Consider the following 26,058-nt stretch of genomic DNA (forward strand, 5'->3'; position numbering starts at 1 on the left):
TCTTCTGTTTATATATAAAAAGGTTAGCTAAATCACGCAACCCTTATTTTCTGCACTGTACGTCATACAGCAGACATCTATATAGAATTTTTTTTGCCTTCATTAGGAGAATACAACAATTATACTCTAATGTGACTAAAACCAATTTAACGTGCATACATCAAAATAAATAAATAAACACATTATATACATCCAATCTGCTAAGAACAGTAGTGGTTCAGTTGTGTGTTGCCGATTGAACAAGCAATGTTGGTGATGCAGAGGTAGAGCTGCTGCCCCGCAATAAGGTGATCATGGGTTAGAATCCCAGGTCTTCCATGTGTGAAATATTTTAAAAAGCTATACTTTTTTATTTAACAAAAAAATTCCACCTTGGACCGACAGCAAGCGAGGGAAGCTGTCGAAGGGGAACTGGGCCGCCATAGGCAGCCGTGGGCACATCTCCCTAGTAAAGATATATCAGAAGTAAACGTACATCTTGTTTCATGTGTATAATAAAACAAGTCATTTGTCTGAATTTCACTTGATGTTATGGGTGACGATTATGGGTTTAGGGGGTTTAAATTATTAAAAATTAAATTAATCAGGTGGAATGTGTTCTTACTTTGATTGTTAATGGGGGGTACAGTAATCACTCGCTATATCGCGCTTCGACTTTCGCGGCTTCACTCTATCGCGGATTTTATATGTAAGCATATCCAAATATATATATTGCCGGTTTTTCGCTGGTTCGCGGATTTTTACGGACAATGGGTCTATTTATTGGCGGATGGCCAAGAAGCTACCCAATCAGAGCACGCAGTTAAGTTCCTGGGAGGACCCAGCACAGGAAGACAACACCGGCCAAACTCTCAAGCGTCTCGCGACCGTTCTACGAATAGCAAAAGATCTCCAGATATCGGTTGAAGAATGAGACCCGCAAATGATTCGTTCTTTACAATTTAGAAATGCTCTTGACGATGCCACGGAAGTGTATAAAAACCTCCTTACACAAATGAAAAAGCAGCACCAGCAACTGCCTGACACGATGTTCCTTACCCGCAAAACACCGCCTAGTACGCCTTCAATGGAAGAAGAAACTCCAGACCACAATGGCGGTGCTACACAGTTGCCTGAAGAGGCTCCTTTAGAAGAGCTGTAACGCTCTCCTTTGTTGTACAGTAACATTTATCATATCGTTATCAGACAAGTCGTCGTGTCATTGTTGGTGAGTACCCATAACTAATTTTCTACGTACTTAGTACATGTACGTGCGCTTAGTGTAACTGTACAAACATTTTATACAATTTTTCTTGCATTGTACGTATTTATTGCTATTTATAAATTTTTTACGTATTTATAAATTTATTTAGAGCTTCCTGTTTAAACGGGGCTGCGAGACGTGAACTCAGCTCTTCAGCGGAGCTCATTTGATTTTTTCCGGCAAACAAATTTTCAAAACAAACCGTATTTTCCGACTCTAATCCGAGTCAGAGTAATAATTATGTTGGCGTGGCGGATCATGTCCTGCCAGTCCCCGACGGGTGCATGGTTGATTAACGTCAACCACAATGTTGACATTTGGTTCAACGACCGTTTCTATAGAATCCCAAACCATATACATCGGATTATCGAAAGGTTCGGTGTCCTCGTCAGTCATGTGACTTCGTTTCCTACGCATCCTTTCCGTGGCCGCTGCTCTTCTGGCTGCGTTGCGATTGTCACTCATTTTAGATCTGGGATCAGCTAAAATTTAAACAATGACCGTTGTTACATTGTTACTAAGTTTGCCAATAGATGTCAGAAGGACGGATGCCAAAACCGAACTGCCTAAAGATAGATTTCGACATACCAAGCAAATGGGGATATGTTCTAAATTACTTACGGTTCCGGAGCTGTCAAAGGGTTTAAGTCAGTTGACGATGTTAGTCCTGGAAAGTACGCCCCACCAAGCCAACGTTCCAAAAACCAACCGAACTTACTGTTATCTGCTCAAACCAACACCGACTTACTATACTCGGCCATCCAGCTGCGTCACTGAAGCATTCGAACATTCTTAGCCAATCATGCAATACTGCGTCTGCGTGTGCCACGTTATGTTCAACTACAGAGACAAAGTCCCATTGCATGGTTCTAACTTGTATCGAGTCGCGGTATTGACGTGACCACCATACATACGGGTATTGACACGAACACCAGACATACGGATAGTATCAAATTATATATATAAGAATTACCTAATCAATTACAATGTGTTTAAAACTGTATTACGTATTAAATAAAACTCCTCAATGATATACGATACGTATGTTTGTGCGTAGTATATAAACAGTTTGTTTACATACATAATTCCAACGAATCTTACTTAATATCTAAGAGAATATAAAAGGTTTATGCTGTATAACTGTGCGGGAAATGTTTCTAAGAGAGTGTGGGAGAGTTTATAAAGGCTTAAACTATCTAAAAATAACCATATAAACATATGGTTTTTACTTTGCGGATTTTCACTTTTCGCGGGGGGTTCTGGAATGCAACCCCCATGATCGAGGAGGGATCACTGTACACGGTAAATGTGTTAGTGACTAGGGCTGGAAGATAGTGTAGTAACACTGTTCCAACTCTGCTTTAAGACACACATAGTGTTTTTAAGTACTCAACAGAAGTTGGGACACCTGTGCAAACTGTTTGCTTCAACTTGCAAGGCTCCGTTGCTGCAGAACACCTGTGGCTTGTAGCCTATTAGTTGTTCCCTGATTTGTATTATTTCCTTTTTTCAGTTTTTGCTAACCTATACTTTAAATTTAAAGTTCTGGCAGTTTACTGCTTACCCTTTCAGCATTTTAGGTCATTCATTGAACCGATTAAATTTGAAGAAAAACTGGAAAACCTGAGGTGTTCTAAACTTGACTGGGAGTATGTATATTCATTTTTTTAATCAAAGAAGTGCCGTACATTATTTTTTTAAAAGCCAGTGCCATTGCCCATCTGCATGCACATCAGTCAGTACATTACAAGTTTGCAATACCAATCAACATTTGGTGTTACATGCTTTTTGCAGCAGGTCATTTGCATGCATGATAGCAAAAGGCTATTTGTTCAAAAGATGGTAGGAAGAGAACAACCAAGGGCATTGTATTGAGTGAGGAAAAGGAATTAGTAACTTGTATAGATTCCTGTCAGTATACGTTCATCAAATTCATGTTACCATGACGTAGATCTAATTGTAGGTTTTCCTTCCTGGTTTGTATTATTAACATTCAATCATTTTAATCTATACTAAAAAAAGGCAAAGCCCTCACTGACTCACCGACTGACTCATTGACTCGTCACTAATTCTCCAACTTCCCGTATTGGTAGAAGGCTGAAATTTGGCAGGCTCATTCCTTATAGCTTCCTTACAAAGGTTGGGCAGGTCTCATTTCGAAATTCTACGCGTAATGGTCATAACTGGAAGCTATTTTTCTGCATATACTGTAATAATGTAGTTGAGCTCGAAAGCCGCGGAGGGGCGGAGTTTCGTGTGACATCATCACGCCTCCCACGTAATCACGCAGTACGTAGAAAACCAGGAAGAACTCCAAAAACCGATGAAGAAAACATACATTATATAATTAAGAAGGCAGCGAAACAATTAGAAGCGAGCGAGTGACATATAAAACCATATTCAGCGGCTCACGTGAACTGACGCAGTGCGCAGACAAAAAGCAACAGTTCCAAAGAGTGCTGAACAAAAACCGAATTACACTGCTACGCTCAAATAGACAAACCACACGCTGTGGCGCAATAGTAGAGCCTTCGCCTCTAGCGGCGGCGTCCAAAGTTCGATTCCCAGGAGGGGATGTACGGAGTATGTACGTGTGCTTCCCGATTCATTTTAGCCTCACATCCCCTTGGTTTGAGACGTATGAAAAAATATGCGGTTAACGCAGAAAGTTTGAATTGCGATCACATTTGAAAAATATATCTTTTCAACTTCTATTTAGTCAACACTTAGCATATTCATATGTAAGGCTGCTGCGCAACTCACCACGCCTCCCATGTAATTGACTGGCTGCCCATACTGTATAAGGCCATTCTTCGCTGCGGTGTCTTTATTGGTTTCCTGTCTTCAACAAGGAAGCAGCTTTCTCACAGCTTCTGCGCTGTTTTATAAACGAACGACATATATGAAAGTCATTTATCCTTGCTTCGCCAACGAGGCAACCTTTTTATTTAATCCACGGGTTCTGCTCTGTTTTATTGTTCATTTGTGACAATTATTGTACTTATTGTGTACGTATTTTACACTTTGTTTACTGTTCAAGTACCCATTTCCTTTATTTAATCCGCGGCTTTTCTGCTGTTTTGTTTGTTTATTACAATTATACTTATTTCATCCACTTTCTTTCAGGCAAAGAATGTTACGTTATTTTTCAAATTTTTCCTTTTCTTTTTCATAACTGCTTTAACACACTACTTCTCCGCTGCGAAGCGTGGGTATTCTGCTAGTAACTTTACTAAACACCTTTACACGTGCTGAGCTGCAGCAATCGGTGATCCAACATAACAAACTCCTGCGTCCCGGGCTAAAATGACCCTAAAATGACCCCTCATGACACACATCACCCCAGTACTCGGGTAATCACAGCTAATGATTTGTAATCCACAAGCATCTCTCCATCTGCCCCAAAACAAGAGGCAGTGATATCAAAAATCCCTGTCCCTTACTTCACAGTGGACATATTTGTTAAGTTTTAAGGCTTTTGTTTTCATATTTGGACCCAAGGTACCTTCCGCCTCATCGTAAAATGCATCAACACACAAAGATATTTTTTAAAATCTATAAAAAAAAATATTCATTTTAGAGCACAATTTCATGTGAAAAATTAATATATACCATGGTTGTGAAGAAATAAATTAATCTTGATAAATACAGAAAGAAGTGCATTAAAGACTGAAGACAGGAAGTGCTTCTTCATGCAAAGTGTTGTGGAGATTTGAAATAAACTACAGAGTCATGGAGTTGAAGTAAAAGCCTTGACCACTTTTATTCCAGTCACTAAGGCTATGCCATATCATATTGTCCATGATTACGCCAGGATAAGTTTTTACGTGATAAATAAGTGTTGTCTCACGATATCAAAGATATACGTTCGCTAGCATGCACACCACCACCACAAGCACAAAAGTGTCCGTTAACGAGAGCAGTGTGAGCCTCCAGTGATGATTTAGACCCTAAAAAGGGAGCTACTTCAGTAATATGGAAGTGATTTGGCTACAAGAGGTCAGGCCACTAAAAAAGCAAAATATGCAAGAAAACTGTTACCACTTAAGATGGAAACACAACAAACTTGTTTCACCACTTGAAGCAAAAACGCACCATCCAGTACAACCAGGATATGATGGCACACGAGGTGATACTAGCAGCTGGTGATGTGCAACCAAAAAAATGAACAAATGACTCAACTGAGCATCGCTAGATGATTCAATAGTTGCACTCCATATGACAGGGAGAGCAAACAGTGAAAGCAAATCACTGATGTGACTACATATTCTTCGGTCAAGGATATGATGCTTTAAGCTACTGATTAAAAACCTCCAACCAAGATACAACGTTCCAGGTAGAAATTTCTCACTCCATTCCCCCAAAGACATCCTTGCCTGCGATGTATGAAGCATGCTGCGTCAAAATTTTGCTTAATTTTAATGAGAAGATCAGTCCACATTGAGAATTATTACAAGAATTTTTACAAGAATAAGAAAATATGAACACATAACTCCAGTTCTTAAATCTTTACACTGGCTCCCGGTTAAGTTTAGGGCAGATTTCAAAATCCTTATTTTAACATATAAAGCCTTAAATGGCCGAGGTCTGGCTTACTTATCTGAACTTATCATGTCTTAAAACCGGAACACACATTAAGATCTCAAGATGCTGGTCTGCTTATGACTCTAAGGATTAATAAAATAACAGTGGGAGGTCGAACTTTTAGTTACAGGGCCCCTAAACTGTGGAGTGGTCTGCCTGCTACTATAAGAGATGCCCCTTCGGTCTCAGCTTTCAAACCTCACGACTTCAGTTTAGCACACCCTGACTAGAGCTGCTGATTAACTGTACAGACTGCATCTCTGTTGTTAGTCATAAGCAGTAAAACATAAGTAACATGATAGTTAGAATTTGATACTAACCCTCACCTATTCTGGTTTTCTTCTTGGTACTCAATTGTGGCACTTGGTGCCACAGCCCACCTGCCAAAGGTAAAGTCATCCCTGATGGAGGATCGCAGGAATCGTGGGAAAGAGGGGTCCTGTCATCCGATTTGTGCTGTCTCAGCTGTGGAATGGCCAAATGGGGGAGACAGCTTGATGGCCGAGGTCTCCAGGACTCTAAACAAATCCAAATCCTATTATGTGATATCATCTACGGTTACATTCTGCTCCGTACTTGTAATGTTTTTATTTTACTATACTGTATTGAGGATTACTTGTGTTCTGTTTTGTGTATTGTATTGTATTGGCCCCCTCCACTTTGACACCCACTGCACACCCAACCAACCTGGAAAGGGGTCTCTCTTTGAACTGCCTTTACGGAGATTTCTTCCATTTTTTCCCTACTAGGGTTTTTTTTGGGAGTTTTACTTGTCTTCTTAGACAGTCAAGGCTGGGGGGCTGTCAAGAGGCAGGGCCTGTTAAAGCCCATTGAGGTACTTCTTGTGTGATTGTGGGCTATACAACAAATAAATTGTATTATTAGGAGGAACTTCATTTCATCTTTATTTATATGTCACATTTAAAAGTGTCAACCAAAGTGCTGCACAATAAAGTCAACTAAGGCAAAACAAACGGTTAACAAAATAAAAGAAGACGAAAAAGACAAAAGAAATAAAACGTCGAACAGATTATGAAACCAATAGAAGGAGAGAACCACAATCAACTGATAGGAATATAAAACACACTGTGGTTTTGGCGCTGTATAGCGCCCGACCCGGCACAGACCTACACAGAGGCACGTGTAAAAGAAACACAAAACTTTTATTTTTCTTCTTCAGCTGGAAAGCACGTCTTCCCCGTGAACCCTCCAGCCACAACACAGTCCCAAAGCACTTAAGTCACAGACCACACTCTTCCTCTGGCACCACCACTCCTCCCAGGCAACCTCGTCCCCTTCCTCCCAATTCTGGCTCCTGAGTGGTGGCTGCTGGCCCTTTTTATAGCCCACCCGGAAGTGCTCCCGGTGCTTGTTCACCTGTTGCTAATTGCTTATCCGGGCAGGGCTGTAGAGGAATCCAGCAAGGCTCTGGGATCCATGCAGCACCCCCTGGCGGCCACCTCAGATCCCCACAGGGTTGTGGAGAACTCCATCTCCCATGGAGCTCTGCGGGAAACTGAGGTACCAATGTCATCCAGGGAGGCTGCCACCAAGCATCCCGGGGGAGGTACTGAGGAGCCCATGGCTGCTCCCCCGGAACATATGCAGCAGGGGCGTCCCGGCCACCCGTTACAACACCAAGACAGAACAGACAGCGGAATACATCATCGTCAAAATCACTCAAAAGCCGGAGAAAATAAATAAATTGTTAAAACTTGACTTAAAAATATCTATTGTGGGGATGGAAGACCATTCCAGAGTCCTGGGGCAGCTACAGAGAAGGCCAGGTCACCTTTAAACCTCAACCGAAAGCATGGAACAGTAAGAAACATCTGATCAGAGGATCATAGGGCTCATGAGGTAGAATCGAGGGTGACAAGGTCAGAGATAGAGGTTGGAGCTATGCCACGGAGAGATTTAAAACCAAAAAATAAAAACTTGAATTCAACTCTGTATTTAAACAGGCAGCCAATGCAAGGATGTGAGGACAGGAGTGATGCTCTCTCTTTCCCTGGTACCAGTTAGAAGCCTCGCAGCTGCATTCTGGACCAACTGCAGGCAGGACAAGCTTGACTGATAGATACCCTGGTAGAAAGCGTAACGATAGTCAAGAGATGAGAAAATAAAAGCATGAATGGCTATTTCCAGATCCTTAAAAGACAATATACGTTTGAGTTTTGGTATATTCCCCCCAGAGTTAAAAGAAGCTACCATGAACAACTTAGTTTACTTTTTCATCGAATGCAGAAGCAGAGACAAAAATAATCCCTAGTTTTTTTTTTTTTTTCGTACATTAACTGACAGCGGGTCCAGATCACTTGCTATAACTCTGACAGAGTCAGAAATCCCAAAAATAATCAAATCTGTTTTGTCTTGGTTTAGTTTAAGAAAATTCTGTGACATTCAAGACTTAATGTCCCTTGGACAATTTGAAATGAGCTGCACATCATCATCTTGACTCGGCTTAAAAGAAAGATAGAACTGTGTGTCATCTGCATAACAGTGATATAATAATATGTGATACTTCTGAAAAACAGACCCAAGAGGGAGCATGTACAAGGAGAACAGGACAGGGCCAAAGATGGAGTCTTGAGGTATTCCACATGCAACTGTTGCACAGTAGGAGTGACACTTTCCCACTTTATTAATGGGAATTAATGTAGAAATTCAGGGAATTCCAAAGAAACTTTCTTGCAATTATAATATTGTGGAGCACTCCTTACCGAGGACAGGCTTAGAGCATTTGCATAAAATTAAAACTACAACGGCAGAACAGCAAATTGTTAAACCTTATAATATCCTAGATGAACTTTCAAACAATAAAATGCATCGACTTCACTCCATTACCAAGTTTCTCTTAAAATGATGAGACTGCCTTTTTGTGCCCATAACACCTGACCAAAAACCTCACACCTTTTCTAATTTTTCCACTTACTTTTTCTAGTCTTCTTTGTAGGTGGCGGCCGATGTTCCCGAGTCATGTTCTCCTCTATGTCAGACTGTAATAGTTCAGACTTCACATTGACAGAAGACTCCGGAGGTGAAGAGTGTCCAGTCTGAGAGGAGACTAACCCGGTCACTGCACCATTTGGACTTCCACGATGAGGGTCTTCTTCCTTGACACCCTTCACACTTGTCTGGATGTCACTCACACTGCTGACACACTTCTCTTCAGCCTCTTCTTTAATTCCCACCGACCCCAGTTCATAGTCCTCCTCCTTAATGCCCAGGCTCTCCTGTTTAGGGTGGACACATTTCAATTCACAGTCTTCCACCTTAACATTTGTGGTTCTGTTCTCCATGATATTCATGTCAGCCTCGCACGTCTCTTCTTTCACGTTCATGTATGCATTACAGTAAAAAGCAGCCTTTTTTCTCTGTGGAAAAAAACAGGATTTAACTCCATTAATACTCCACTATTAAGACCTAACGGCATTAGATTTTCATTTTACAACACCATCTATCAGTAAAAGCTTGTGACACCTCAGACAGTTCATAGCAATTTGACACAAACTCATCACTCTTCATATCATATTTAAATATCGAGGATCACTGGTAGCCCAAGAGATAACCTGTAGAGTGCAGTGTGGATGGAGCAACTGGAAGAAGGTATAAGGAGTGTTGTGTGATCAAAGAATTAAGGCGAAGGTTAAAGGTGAGGTTTGTAAGTCAGTGGTAAGACCAGAAATGATGTATGGAGCTGAGCAGTAAAGGGACCACAGGGGAAGACGTTAGATGGGGCAGAAATGAGAATGTTGAGATGGATGTGTGGAGTTACAAAAAAAGTAAGGAATAAGAAACGAGACAGTCAGAGGTATACCAAAAGTGAGAGAGATAGATAGATAAGAAAGTACAGGAAATTACGTGGAAGTGGTTTTGGACTTGTGAGAAGGAGAGACAAGGAATACGTGGGCAAAATAGTGATGGACATGGAAGTACAGGCGAAGAGAAAGCGAGAGAGGCCAAAGTGGATGTGGGTGGATAAAGTAAAAGAAGATCTGAACGAAAAAGGGTCTGACGAGGGAGGAGGTGCAGGACCAAGCTGTTTGGAGAAGGTTGATTAAGCACATTGATCTCCAGATAGCTGAAGGCCCAAAAGGCTGGTGAAAGACCACCTGGCACAGTTGGTGGGTCAACAGTATTCACTGCTTGGATTAAACATGCAGTTCTGTTTGAGCCTCAGAATTGAGTTGAGAAATGGTGATACAAGTAAAGCCTCAAATGTCAGAAAGGGGCACATGAAGGAGGAACTGAACTCGCAGGAATGCAACGAGCAGGTGAAATGATGGGTTTGTTACCTCAGGCTGACCGGTGTCATCGATGACGGTGGCCTTTTCTGTTTTGACGGTAGGTTAAACAAAGTCCTTTGCCTGGTAACCAATTTAACACTCATCAAAATGCTGCTGCCCAGACACACTGCTGACCCAATCGCAATATTTGTTTGTAGTAACGGATTTGATAAATTCCTTGTTAATCATTAGAAGTTTAAAAGTACTTTGTTTTGTTGAACTGTAAATTTCCCTTCTGCAGAAGTAAATAGCCAAGTTGAGTTCCAATGACATCCTTCACTGCACCGCCATTACAGGGATGGACACTAATAGTGAAAATAAAAGTAAAAGTGCTTTAAAGTAGGCCACCGGAATTCTTTCTGTATTTATTTAATTTAAAATACATTACTTGAATTTCTAAGACAACTTAGTAGAAGAAAAGTATAGTTACTCCTTTTTATGTCAATATAAACTGTTCCAGAAAACATTCATTCATCCATTTTCTTAACCTGTTTATTCAGGGTAGCTGGAGTCTATCCCAGCAATCATCGGTCAGAAGGCAGGAACATCACATGAACAGGGTGTGCCAGTCCATCACAGAGTGGACACACAGGCACATATGAGGGGCTTCAAAGCAATGCCAACCCATGTAACATGCAGGTCTTTGAACTGAAGGAGGAAACGCACACGGACACCGGGAGAACTTGCACACTACACGCAAGGTCCAGAAAACACCTGAAAGCAAAATGTCAGATACGGGAAGCCAGCACTGCATGATGTTTAATGGGGGAAGGGGTGCATTCCCAGAAACTCGAAAGTCTTCCTACCAATTTCATATGTACAATACAATTTATTTTTGTATAGCCCAAAATCACACAAGAAATATGTAAAATCACTCTTAATTAAGGCCAACAAGGATTTCTACATAAAGCAAAGCATTTAGAATTCTAGTTAATACTTAGACTCATATGGACGGATTTTTATTAGTTAATAGGGGAAATCTAGCGTTCTACAGGAAGCTCAAGAAATGTTATAACAACCAGGCACCCACCTAAAGTTTGTTAGTGAGTGATGTTATGTTGCTCTGCTTGTTAATTAGTCAGTTTGGTCGCAGGAAGACATACAGGGGAAATCGTTGAGCTAAAGCACCTTGAGTGATGCCATTTTTAAAAACTTTAAGTGTGTCTATCAGGAGATGATCACCTTAATGGGCCAAAGACACCGCGTGGAGTGACCAACGGAGTCTGGCTGATGATCATTTAGACAAAGAGAGTGGTAAATCTTAGTCCTGTTTGATATATCATCCAAAAGACGTATATCAGACACTGAGGGGTTTTCTTCTTAATCACTGCAGTGCCTTTTGTCAACCATGGTTTCCTCCTTTTTCTTTTGGCTGCTCCTGTTAGGGGTTGCCACAGCGGATCATCTTCTTCCATCTCTTTCTGTCCTCCACATCTTGTTCTATTACACCCATCACCTGCATTGTCCTCTCTCACCATATCCATAAACCTCCTCTCTTCTTACTCGTCAGCTCTATCCTTAACATCCTTCTCCCAATATACCCAGCATTTCTCCTGTGCACATGTTCAAACCAACACAATCTCACCTCACTGACTTTGTCTCCCAACCGTCCAACTTGAGCTCACCCTCTAATGTCCTCATTTCTAATCCTATCCATCCTCGTCATGCCCAATGCAAATCTTAGCATCTTTAACTCTGCTACCTCCAGCTCTGTCTCCTGCATTCTGGTCAGTGCCACCGTCTCCAACCCATAAAACATAGCTGGTCTCACTACAGTCCTGTAGACCTTCTCTTTCACTCTTGCTGATACTCGTCTGTCACAAATCACTCCTGTCACTCTTCTCCACCCACTCCACCCTGCCTGCACTCTGTTTTTCACTTCTCTTCCACACGCCACATTACTCTGTACTGTTGATCCCAAGTATTTAAACTCATCCACCTTCACCAACTCTACTTCCTGCATCCTCACCATTCCACTGACCTCCCTCTCATTTACATACATTTTCTGTTTTGTTCCTACCAACCTTCAATCCTCTCCTGTCATATCTCCACCTGTCCAGGGTCTCATCAAACTGCTCCCTACTATCACTACAGATCACAATGTTATCAGCAAACATCATAGTCCACAGGGACTCCTGTCTAATCTCGTCTGTCAACCTGTCCCTCACCAATTACAAATAAGAAAGGGCTCAGAGCTGATCCCTGATGTAATCCCACCTCCACGTTAAACTCCTACCGCAGGTTTTACCACTGTCACACTTTTTTCATACATATCCTGTACAACTCTTATATACTTCTCTGCCACTCCCGACTTCCTCATACAATACCACAGCTCCTCTCGAGGCACCCTGTCATATGCTTTCTGCAGGTCCACAAAGACACAATGCAACTCCTTTTGGACTTCTCTGTACTTCTCCATCAACATCCTCAAAGCAAACATCACATCTGTGGTACTCTTCCCTGGCATGGAACCATACTGCTGCTCACTAATCATCACCTCACTTCTTAACTGAGCTTCCACTACTCTTTCCCATAACTTCATGCTGTGGCTCATCAATTTTGTCCCCCTGTAGTTACTACAGTCCTGCACATCCCCCTTATTCTTAAATATCGGCACCAGTACACTTCTTCTACACTCCTCAGGCATCCTTTCACTTTCCAAGATTCCATTAAACAATCTGGTTAGAAACTCCACTGCCATCCCTCCTAAACACCTCCATGCTTCCATAGGTATGTCATCTGGACCAACAGCCTTTCCATTCTTCATCTACCTCATAGTTGTCCTTACTTCCTCCTTGATAATCCGTTGAACTTCCTCATACACTATCTCCACATCATCCAACCTCCTCTCTCGTTCTCTTCATTCATCAACCTCTCAAAGTACTCTTTCCATCTGCTCAACACACCCTCCTCACTTGGGAGTACGTTTCCATCTTTATCCTTTATCACCGTAACCATGGTTTCGACCATGCTTTTTTTTTTTTTACATTTTAAATTATTTGCTTGCTTGTAAAGTACAGTGGTTGGTCAGCTGGGGTGGCATTTGGAGTTTTGCGTAAATCGGCACCATTCTCTTTTACACGTTTGTAATGCGAGCATTGGTTTGGGGTGGTGGTCTGCAGGGTTTTTTAGCTGTGAATTTCATCTGCTTTTTAATTCACAAAACATTTTAATTTTATTCTTTTCAGCATTTATATTGAATTATCTTTATTAATCGTGTAGTTTTGCCAACAATTTTCATTCACCTTGTACTTTGTTGGACTTGTAAACCCACCCTTAAACACTGATCAGATAGTGGCTCAGGCTTTATTATGAAACTTTAAATCAATCCTAAGCAGTAAAAAGAGCCGGTGACATGAGTCCATGTTTTGATTTGGGAATCCCCGGACCTGAACTAAGATGGTATGGGGTAGTGCAGTCCTAAGAAAATGAGATATATGTGAGGACACTACATTTAATAGAGGAATAGAGAAAAAGCAAATAAAACAGTGAGAACATGAGGGGCCAGGATATGAACATTTCTGGTGTGCTCCTCATCTTCTGGACTGTCAGCCAATTTAAGGGGCTCCATGGACAGGTATGTTATCAGATGTAGGTACAGAAGAGCAGGTTTTCTATTTGCATAATGAATTTTGGCTACCAACTGTTATGGAAAATAAAACGTCATGTATTTGCATAAATAGATATAAAACTAATTATGAACTTTTATAAGCATTAAACTCAGTGTGAACTTTTACACAAATCATGTAAGCCAAGCAAATAGTTAAATAAATGCATACGCCATATTTCTCTTTTAATTGAGCTCAGAGAGAAACCACCAATGTTTAATTAATTAATGATATTAGAAATAACATAGTATATCCCTCCATCACTAAGGATCCTCCTAAACCCCAGCATCCTGTTATAAACAAATTAAACTCTTTCACTAGGATAGATTTACCTGATTTAAAGAAAATAATATCTCAATTAAAACCCTCCACCTGCGTCCTTGACCCGATACCAACAAGGTTTTTCAAAGAAGTATCAGGCGTGCTAATTGATAATGTTCTGGACATAGTAAATTCGTCATTAGATACGGGGGTCTTCCCAGACTGTCTTAAGACTGCTGTAGTTAAACCCCTACTTAAGAAACATAATCTCGACCCCTCAGCTCTTGAAAATTTTAGACCCATCTCTAACCTGCCTTTCTTAAGTAAAGTTCTGGAGAAGGCAGCCATTATGCAGTTAAATGACCACCTCAATAAACCTGCTATTCTTGATAAATTTCAGTCGGGTTTTAGAACAAATCACAGCACAGAAACTGCACTCGTTAAAGTAGTAAATGACTTTGCGGGTAAATGCAGACAGAGGCCATTTATCTGTTCTCATCCTCTTAGATCTGAGTGCTGCATTTGACACCATTGATCACAACATTCTTAGAAATCGCCTTAGTCAATGGGTGGGCCTCTCTGGCAGTGTCTTAAATTGGTTTGAATCCTACCTGACAGGGAGAAAATTCTTTGTTAGTTGTGGGAATTACAACTCAAAAGACACAGGATATCCGATATGGTGTTCCACAAGGCTCTATCCTGGGTCCGCTGTTATTCTCAATCTACATGCTTCCGTTAGGTCAGATTATCTCAGGGCACAACGTGAGCTACCACAGCTATGCTGATGACACACAGCTGTACTTATCAATAGCACCTGATGGCACCGATTCTCTTGATTCACTAACACAATGTCTGACTTGTATGTCAGAATGGATGAATAGTAACTTTCTCAAGTTAAATAAAGAGAAAACTGAAATCTTAGTGATTGGTAATAATGGATACAATGAGGCTATTAGAAATAAACTGGATACATTAGGATTAAAAGTCAAGACGGAGGTAAAAAGCTTAGGGGTGATTGTTGACTGTAATCTGAATTTTAAATCACATATTCATCAGACCACTAGGACAGCATTTTTTCACTTAAGAAACATAAGTAAAGTTAGACCTCTTATATCACTGAAAGATGCTGAGAAATTAGTTCACGCGTTTGTTTTCAGTCGACTAGATTACTGTAACGCACTCCTCTCAGGACTACCCAAAAAAGACATAAATCGTTTGCAACGAGTGCAGAATGCAGCTGCTAGAATCCTAACTAGGAAAAGAAAATCCGAACACATTTCTCCAGTTTTGATGTCACTACACTGGTCACCTGTGTCATTCAGAATTGACTTTAAAATCCTGTTTATGGTTTATAAAGCCTTAAATAATTTGCCCCATCTTATATATCGGAATGCCTGACACCTTATATTCCAAATCGTAACCTCAGATCCTCAAATGAGTGTCTCCTTAGAATTCCAAGAACAAAACTTAAAAGAAGTGGTGAGGCGGCCTTCTGCTGCTATGCACCTAAAATCTGGAATAGCCTGCCAATAGGAATTCGCCAGGCTAATACAGTAGAGCACTTTAAAACACGGCTGAAAACACATTACTGTAACATGGCCTTTATATAACTTCAATTTAAATTAACTTAACTTAATCCTGATACTCTGTATGTTCAATTCTTCATAATAACTATTCATGTTGGCTCTAAAATCGGTACTGACCCCTACTCTCTCTTCTGTTTCATTTTCCGGTTTCTTTGTGGTGGCGGCCTGCGCCACCTCCACCTACTCAAAGCTTCATGATGCTCCAACAATGATGGATGGATTAAAAGGCAGAAGTCTACGTGACCATCATCTTCGAGTCCTTCCGTGAGAACCCTAAATCCAAAGAGGACTGTTTCATTTATGTTAGGTAGAATGCCCAGAGGGGACTGGGCCGGTGGTCTCATGGTCTGGAATCCCTACAGATTTTATTTTTTCTCCAGCCGTCTGGAGTTTTTTTTTTTTCTGTCCCCTCTGGCCATTGGACCTTACTCTTATTCGATGTTAATTAATGTTGACTTATTTTGTTTTCTTATTGTGTCTTTTATTTTTCTATGATTTATTATGTAAAGCACTTTGAGCTACTGTTTGTATGAAAATGTGCTATAGAAATAAATGTTGTTGTTGTTTAATAACCCAAAAGGACGGAGAAGGAGGAGCACCTGCCGGTTGAGGGTTGGTTAGGAAATAAGGGAAGCGAGGAGTGATCAAGAGTGACAAGGTACAAGAAAATATTGGTGGTTTCTGAGTGGGCCTGAAAGACGCCAGCTTGAGTAGGGAAGTCAGAATAAGCAGCGAATGAGCAGTTTCAAGCGAGGTTGGAGTGATAAGAAATGATTATATTAACTGTAACTTTTGGCTTGTTTGGGGCTCAACTCAGTTTGGCTTAATTGGGTTGAGTCCGCGTTATTGATTATTCCAATAAAGCTAATTACTCTGTTTGCCTATCCTTCGACTCCTAGAGCCTTCTTTCAAGGTGAGAATCGTCCTGACACTGTCAAGAGTCATAAAACTATAGACAAGAGAGATTATGAATAGTGTGGAATAGCTGTAGTGTGGCACAAATATACATACATACAAACACACAGTGCCATATATCCGTTTTCCATTATCTTTATGTTACAAATAAATTGTATTACTTTGTTTATTGCAACAAGAGTGTCTGTGTTAAAAGTGAAAACAGTCCAACGCCACACCGAACCACAACAGAGACAGTGAGGGTGTTTAATGTCGACTTTTGCCAATTTATTCATAACTTGTACAGATCTCTACATTTGACTGTCCTCCCAGCTGGAGGATGAAACACAGACCCCCTCGCTAATTTGGTGTCCCTCTCTGGCCATCAAGGTAATTGTTTTAATTACAAGTATTACCAAAAGTATAACCGACAAGTGACTGAGTGATCAATTCACATCTTCTACGTTAAACACCAAAAAAGGGGCTTTACAGAAACTACAAAAAAGGAAGAAGAATTGAGCTGCTCAGTACAAATAGAATCAACACAGCAAATATATAAAAATAAATACAATGTCAGACGTCAGGAGGAGCTGGAAATCTTAGTGATATGCAATAATGATATGAGGGTATTACAAATAAACTTGATCCACTGGGCTTAAAAGTCAAGACAGAGATAAAAGAATTTAGGTATAATTTTTGACTCTGACCTAAATTTTAAAATCATATATTAATCAGGTTGCTAGGACAGCATTTTTTCACCTAAGAAATATAACAAAAGTTTGTTCCCTTATAACTTTACAAGATGTTGAGAAATGAGTTCATTTTTTTTTTTCCAGTCGGCCCCATTACTGAATACACTCTTCTCAGGACCCCCCAAAAAAGACAATCGATTGCCACAAGTGTAGCTGCTAGAATCTTAACAAAGAAAATCCCAGCACATCACCCCAGTCTTAGCGTCACCACACTGGTTACCGGTGTCATTTAGAATTGACTTTAAAATACTGCTGATGGTTTATAAAGCCTTCAATGATCTGCTCACTCCAATATTTCAGAATTTCTTTCACCTTACACTCCAAATCGTAACCTTAGATCTTCAAATGAGGGTCTGCTTAGAATTCCAAGACCTAAACTTAAAAGAAGTGGTGAGGCGGCCTTCTGCTGTTATGCACCTAAAATCTGGTGTACGAGTTTACTGATAGAAATTCGCCAGGCTAATACGGTGGAGCACTTTTAAAAAACTGCTAAAAATTCATTATTGTAACATGGCTTTCATCCATCCATCCATTATCCAACCCGCTATATCCTAACTACAGGGTCACGGAGGTCTGCTGGAGCCAATCCCAGCCAACACAGGGCGCAAGGCAGGAAACAAACCCCGGGCAGGGTGCCAGCCCACCGCAGAACATGGCTTTCTCATAGCTTTATTTTTGTGTAACCCTGATATTCTGTATATACATTTAATTATCATTCATGGTGGCTCCACAATCTCTACTAACCCCTACTTTCTCTGCTGTTCTTTTTCCAATTTTCTGTGGCTGCGATCTGCGCCGCCACCACCACCTGATCAGGGCTTAATGCAGTCCCTACATTGATGGATTGAAGGCCAGAGGTCCACGTGACCGTCATCATCTAATTCTTTCACATGAAGTATGAAAACCATGAGGACTGGTTGAGATCATTTATGTTAGTAAGAATGCCTAGTGGGGGCTCGGTGGTCTTGTGGCCTTGGAACCCATGCAGATTTTGTTCTTTTTTTTTATTGTCCTTCCTGGCCATCCATCAAACCTTACTTATTCTTTGTTAATTAGTATTAGCTAATTTTTATATTTTTCTTTCTTGTAAATCACTTTGAGCTACTTCACTTGTATGAAAACGTGCTCTAGAAATAAATGATGTTGTACGTCATGAACTTGAACTGTCAGCATCAAAGTTATCTCACAAATCCCAGAGGCGTAGGGCATTTGGAATAATTTGGGGTTTGTACACCTTTAAGCCAGTATGGTAACTGCAGGGCTGCTCACCTATTACTCCATGGAGGGCTGGCTGCCACTGAAATGGAGCCCAGTGTCCCCCCCGAGTAATCAGATATGTGATTTAGTGAACTGACGACAGCCTGCATTTAACGGAGCTGCTCAACACAAATGTTAAGGGTGTGGGGGTCCTGCTTCACTGGAGAATTTGACTGCAGCGAAAGGACTTCAGAATAATAAAAACAACTGCATGTTTCTGAATATGTTCCTCATTAATTTAAAGAGAACTAGAATTTATATTCTCTCTCCTAATTTTATTTTTTTTCTAATATGAACCGATTCTGTCCACAGCCATAACATTAAGTTTGACCTCACAACTTGAACATTAGAACACTCTGGACGAGAACAGGCCATTCAGCCCAACAAAGCTCGCCAGTGTTGGTGTGGAGATGTTTCACGTTTTGAATTGATGGAGACTGGTTGACAAAAACTCTCCTGTTTTTCAGTCTGTCACACCTCCCTGTACTAACGCATTATATCCATCCTTTCTTTTTCTGAAATCCAACTAATCAAAGGCATTTATGAACCCCCTTCTCAATAAATCACCTTCCCTGATTAATCGGCACATTCATTCCTCCCATCTTCATGGATGCTTGCCAGATTTATTAGAACAATCTAGATGAAAACAGGCCACCAAAGCTCACCTGTCCTATCCACTTATTTCTTCCAAAAAAAGCGTCAAGCCGAGTTTTGAAAGTCCCTGAAGTCTTACTGTCAACCACACTACTTGGTCACTTATTCCAAGCGTCCATCGTTCTTTGTGTAAAAAATTTCCCCTTCACAAGTTTCCAACAGTGTCCCCCCGGTGCTCTTGATGAGCTCATTTTAAAATACAAGTCTCGATCCACTGGACTAACTCCCTTCATAATTTTAAACACTTCAATCAGGTCACCTCTTAATCTCCTTTATCTTAACTGTAGAGGTTCAGGCAAAAGGCTCTCTGAGAGTCACAGATGGCAGAAGTATTAGGAGTCACCAGTAAGTGTAGAAAATACGCGGACTAAACAAAGGGGGCTTGATGACGGAGGACCGCAGCTAAATGGTACAAGTCTTAATGAACGTTTACAGGCTTCACATTAAAATCTCTAAAACACAACTTTACAACAACAACATTTATTTCTATAGCACATTTTCATACAAATGATGTAACTCAAAGTGCTTTACATGATGAAGAAAAGAGAAATAAAAGTAGGAATTAAAAAAAGACAACACTAATTAACATAGAATAAGAGTAAGGTCCGATGGCCAGGAAGGACAGAAAAAACAAACAAACAAAAAAACTCCAGACGGCTGGAGAGAAAAACTAAAATCTGCAGTATTGTTGTCTTCAAGAAGTCAAACCCAAGTTTCAAGTTTATCAGCTTGACTGGCGAGCTTTGTTAGGCTGAATGGCCTGTTCTTGTCTAGAGTGATCTAACATTTTGGAAGTAAAGGTTCGACACAAACACACAGCATCATAAATGATCACCACAGTAATAAACTCCTATTAAATAGCAGCACCTCCAAGTATTGTGGCCTTGGCATGGTGGAGGCCTCAGTCTTCCTTAGAGCTCCACTGTCTGGACAGCTGTGCCCAAGACGGACCACTTTGCCATGGTGGGTAACCATCACTGGAGGGCCCAGACAAAAAGGTAACCCATTATTGACCTTCATGAATATTCTAATTAAACGAAAGTGGGTCTTGACTAGAAGAGGGATGCCAGTCCTGGCAGTGGTGTTCACCTAAGCGTGGCACACGGGGGTGACCAACACAGCATGATAAAGTCACATGTAGCAGTCACCAAATGCATCTTAGCTTCCACCTCACCACCATAGTCCAGTGCAAAACAAATTGGGAATTGGGACAAAAAACCAGAGTACCTGTAGAGGACAGGAGCCAGCTATAGACCGCCATAGGGTACACTCACATTCAAGTCCACAACCACACCAAGACAAGTTAGATTTGCCAGGCCACTAAACCTGCGCATCTTTAGAGAAGTGGAGAAAATAAGAATAAAAGAGCAGACATGGAAACTGAACAGAGACTTAAAAACACAGGCTGAGATTCAAATGCATTCTGACAGAACTGTAAGGCGGTAACACAAACCACAAATCTCTATTAACTTCTCAATTACTCACTAACAGGCATCACTGATTTGGCTTTAGCACTGAAACATGGGAGTTTGTCATATTTGATAGTGATTAAAATAAAAAACATATAAATTGTCCATCCATGGCTAGTAGAAAGCAACATCCAGCTCTGCCACGAACAGCTGCCTGCAACAGCAGTTCCTCTTTGTTTGTCTTCACTGTTGTCTGATACATTTTATCTGGAGAACTTGGGGAACCAAAGGTGTCAGGAAGGTTTGACTCGACTACCTGCGACAGCAACTGCCAGACCTGCGCCCTTTGTTTCCTTCGCTGAGGAAAAGAGAGCAGGTGTCCGACTCCACAACAAGACAAGAAGCACAGACCGTAGCTGCCTTCTGTCATTATGGGCAATGAAAGATCAATGGTGAATAAAATGGATGAGCGCTCAATGCTGGTCAGGAGCCAAAGGGAATACAAACTCAGCAGTCTCATGTGCTTCAATGTGACGAGGCTTACAGCTGAAACACTGGACTCCGCAGTTGCACTGGATGGATTTTAAATTGTGTGGGAAGACAAAAGTAGAAGTAAAAGAGGTCAGAAGAAAGAAGGCGGACTTGACATTATTGTGAACGAGAAATGGTGCAACACCAGAGACATTACTATTAAAGCCCAAGTATGCGACCTGAACATGGAACTGCTTACAGAGGGTTTAAAACCTTTTTATATGCTGACAGTGTTTTCCCACACTATTGTGCTGACAGTTTACATCCCCCCCGCAGCAGACATGGCAGTCACAACAGACTCAGTATACTCTGTAATAAGCAAACCCTCTACTGATCATCCCACTGCCTTCATCACAATTTCTGGGGTGTGTAACCCTGTTTCACTTTCCTCCACTTGGACAAAACTTTACCAGTTTACAAAGGAAATCACAACCCTGGACAGTAAATGGTGAGGATGCGGGGTGTAGAAGAGTTGGCGAAGGAGGATGAGTTTAAATACTTGGGATCAACAGTACAGATTAATGGGGATTGTGGAAGAGAAGTGAAGGAGAGAGTGCAGGCAGGGTGGAGAAGAGTGTCAGGAGTGATTTGTGACAGTCGGGTATCAGCAAGAGTGAAAGGGGAGGTTTATAGGCCAGCTATGTTATATGGGTTGGAGACGGTGGCACTGACCAGAAAGCAGGAGGCAGAGCTGGAGGTCAGTCAGTCATTACCCAACCCAGTATATCCTAACACAGGGTCACGGGGGTCTACTGGAGCCAAGCCCAACCAACACAGGGCGCATGGCAGGGAACAAATCCCGGGCAGGGCGCCAGCCCACCGCAGGACCCACACACACAAACAAATCTAACCTGCATGTCTTTGGACTGTGGGAGGAAACCCACTCAGACATGCAAACTCCATGCACGGAGGACCCGGGAAGCGAACCCAGGTCTCCTTACTGAGAGGCAGCAGCACTACCACTGCGCCACCATGCTGCCCAGAGAGCTGGAGGTAACAGAGTTAAAGCTGCTAAGATTTACATTGGGTGTGACGAGGATGGACAGGACTAGAAATGAGGACATTAGAGGATCAGCTCAAGTTGGACGGTTGGGAGACAAAGTCACAGAGGCGAGATTGTGTTGGTTTGGACACGTGCAGAGGAGAGATGCTGGGTATATTGGGAGAAGGATGTTAATGATAGGGCTGCCAGGGGGGAAGAAGAAAAGAGGAAGGCCTAAGCAAAGGTTTATGGATGTGGTGAGAGAGGACATGCAGGTGATGGGTGTGACAGAACAAGATTCACAGGACAGAAAGATATGGAAGAAGATGATCCGCTGTGGCAACCCCTAATGGGAGCAGCCGAAAGAAGAAGACGGAGAAGGCAAAAGAAATCACAACCTTGGACCTGCTGTACGCCAGTGTTAAAGAGGCATATAACTGTGTTGCTTTGCCACCTTTATGCCGATCAGACCATAATTTGTGACATCACAAGGACCAGGCAGGAATGGACAACAAAGGCTGAGGAGGCTCTGAAGGACGCCTATGAGAACACGGAGTGGGATCTGCTTTATGAGTCACACAGCCAGGACACGGAGGATCTCAGCCACTGGATCACAGACTACATCAAGTTTTCTGTGAGTTTGCATGTTCTCCCTGTGTCTGCGTGGGTTTCCTCCCACAGTCCAAAGACATGCAGGATAGGTACATTGGCGATTCTAAATTGTCCCTAGTGTGTGCGCACCTTAGGGTGGGCTGGTGCCCTGTGTTGGCTGGGACTGGCTCTAGCAGACCCCCCAGTGACCCAATAGTAAGTTGGATAATGGATGGATGGAGAGCACGATCCTCACAAAGGCAGGGTGCTGTTTACCCAACAACAAACGATGGATCACAAAAAACCTGAAAGCCTAATGAATATGAAGGAGAGAACCTAGAGGCCTAGAGATAAAGATGACATCAAGGTGGAGCAGTCAGAACTGAAGAGAGAGCTCTGTGACGGGAAAGCCCACTACAGAGACAAACCAGAGCAGGAATCACAGCAGAACAACAAATTGCAGGCTGTAAAACATGCAGAGGAACGGACTAAGAGCAGAGCTAATGAACTGAAGCAGATCTTCAGCAGGTTTGACTCATTCTTGTCAGTCCAGCCCTCCACTAACACGGCAGGCCTCTGTGTGCTCTGCAACTCAACATCAGTAACACAAAAGAGCTGCTGGTGGACTTCAGGCGCGCCAAAGAGCCTCGGAGACCAGTCACCATCTATGGGGAGGTTGTAGAAGTGGTGCAGAGCTACAAGTACCTGGGGGTCGACATAAACACCAAACTGGGCTGCTCTGATAACACAGTGGCGCAGGACAAGAAGGGCCACAGCACACCGAACATCCTAAAGAAACTCCGGTCTTCTGATCTATGAAACAAGTTGCTTCTGGGTTCGTTGAAGTAAAGATGGGACTCGATCTGGTGATGTGAATCAGAAAGACACAAACAGCAACAGCACCTTTGGGACCCACAGGGGGATTCATTCAAACAAAGTTCGCTGAAGAACACGAACGCGCCGCACGCCTCCCACTCAAGTCGCGCGCATGAAGTCTGAGTGGAGCGAATTAAAACTCACACATCCACAAAGTGCGCCTCTCAAACCCGGATCACTTACCGTCTGTCTCTCGGGAATGGAGTACTTTCTAACCTCGTTAAAACTCCCGCCTCACTACACCACAGTTTGCCTCTCGTGTGGCTGTCGCTAAAATGCAGAGAGGCAGCGGGGCTTCAGTAGCCGTCGCCCTGGATGACGTCAGCAGTACGCGACCACAGCAACACGTGACAGTTTGCGTAACAGTTAAAAGTGAATTAAAACGTCGGGTAAGCGCTGTGAAACTTAACAGCTGTTCTATCTAATATCGCCAGCTGTCGAAGAGGTCAGTCTAGGATTACTGTGCGTGTTCACAACGTTTTGATGACGAATACTTAGTGGTGAGAGAATTAGTAAAAGATTTTTGCTTTATGAGTATAATAAGGTTTCTCTTCTAAGATGGACGGAATCCTTTTTGGGAAGAAAAAGAACTGGATGGAATCCGATTTCTGTTCCAAATACACGCTGTATTCTCTGCAGCTGCTAGCACAGGGTCAGGCCAAAACAACACAATAACAATCTTACTTCCTCACATAACCTCCCAGATCTTGAATGCTTAATTTATAAACACTACTTCCTAACACATTACAAGTTAATAGAGAAATGAACATTGGAAATCTAAATAGATAGATAGGTACTTTATTAATCCCAGGGGGAAATTCACATAATCCAGCAGCAGTATACTGATAAAAAACAATATTAAATTAAAGAGTGATGCATGTAAAAGCAGACGTAGGTATATTTCTATTCCCATTCTAATATAATAAACATTTACTTCTCTAATTTAATGCTTAAGTGACAACATAACTTTACATGAGCCTGCATGGAGCGTTCAACTGTATACGAGCTCATATTTTATCCCCCTGTAGTTTCTACAGTCCTGCACATCCCTCTTATTGTTAAATTTTAGCACCAGTACACTTCTTCTCCACTCCTCAGGCATCCTCTCACTTTCCATCTCCATGCTTCCACAGGTATGTCATCTGGACCAACGGCCTTTCCATTTTTCATCCTCTTCATAGCTGTCCTTACTTCCTCCTTGCTAATCAGTTGCACTTCCTGATTCACTGTCTCCACATCATCCAACATCTTCTCTCTCTTGTTCTCTTCGTTCATCAGCCTCTCAAAGTACTCTTTCCATCTGCTCCAAACACTCTCCTCGCTTGTGATTATGTTTCCATCTTTATCCTTTATCACCCTAACCTGTTGCTCGTCTTTCCCAGCTTGGTTCCTCTGTTTGGCCCACCAGTCCTTTTCTCCCTCCTTAATGTCCAGCCTCTAATACAACTCATCATATGCCTTTTCTTTTTTTCTTTAGCCTTCAACATCTCACTCTTCGCCTTAATCCTTATTTCCTTGCACTCCTGTATACTTTCTTCATCCCTCTGGCTATCCAACTTCTTCTTTGCCATCCTCTTCCTCTGTATACTCTCCTGTACTTCCCAATTCCACCACCAGGTTTGTTTGTCCTCCTTCCTCTGTCCTGATGTTACACCAAGCAACCTCCTTCTAGCTGTCATCCTTACTACTTCTGTTGCAGTTGCCTTCAACTTACAGTCTTCCTTTTCAAACTTCCATCATTATCCTCCAGAAATCTTCTTTCTTACCCATTGCACGCCCAACTTGCGGTGCATAAGCACTAACAACATTCATCATCACACCTCCAATTCCCAGCTTCATAATCATCACTCTGTCTGACACTCTTTTCACCTCCTAAATACTCTTGACATGCTGTTCCTTCAGAATAACCCCTACTCCATTTCTCCTCCTATCCACACCATGATAGAACAATTTGAATCCCCCTCTGATCCACTGGCCTTACTCCCCTTCAATTTAGTCTCTTGCACACACAATATATCAACCTTCCTTCTCTCCATCATATCTGCCAACTCTCTCCCCTTACCAGTCATACTGCTGACATTCAAAGTTCCTACACTAAGTTCTACTCTTTTTCTTTACTTTCCTCCTCTCCTCCTGCCTCCGGACACATCTTTCCCCTCTTCTTCTTCTTCTCCTCCTCCTTCTTCTTCAGCCAACAGTAGCCCAATATCCACTGGCTAACAGTACTGGTGGCGATCGTTGTTAACCCGGGGCTCAATCGATTCAGTATGGAAATTTGTATTGTTGTCCGCATATTGATCGGGAAAATTTTTACACCGGATGCCCTTTTTGATGTAACCCTCCACATTTATCCGGGCTTGGGACCGACACAAAGAAACATACACTGGCATGTGCATCCACTGTGGCTGGGTTTTTAAATTATGTTGTTTTTAAAAAAAACTTTTGTCCAGAACTTAAACCCCATGTATGTCCTCCCCAGTAGAAACACTTTGTCCCAAACAATTATACCACAACTACTGTATATAACATGGAGTGTGCATT

General features: G+C 41.9%; 1 protein-coding gene across 1 annotated transcript in view; it reads right to left on the reverse strand.

The window, feature by feature from the left end:
- The window catches only part of LOC120539093 (gastrula zinc finger protein XlCGF57.1-like), a 149,861-nt gene that overhangs the window by 117,341 nt on the left and 6,462 nt on the right, over positions 1–26,058 (reverse strand). The window contains exon 2 of the mRNA XM_039768845.1: positions 8,763–9,204. Coding sequence (XP_039624779.1) covers positions 8,763–9,171 — 409 coding nt within the window. The 5' untranslated portion in view covers positions 9,172–9,204. The remainder of the gene's footprint in view (positions 1–8,762; positions 9,205–26,058) is intronic.

Source organism: Polypterus senegalus, chromosome 11 (assembly GCF_016835505.1).
Source record: "Polypterus senegalus isolate Bchr_013 chromosome 11, ASM1683550v1, whole genome shotgun sequence".
NCBI classification, from domain to species: Eukaryota; Metazoa; Chordata; class Cladistia; order Polypteriformes; family Polypteridae; genus Polypterus; species Polypterus senegalus.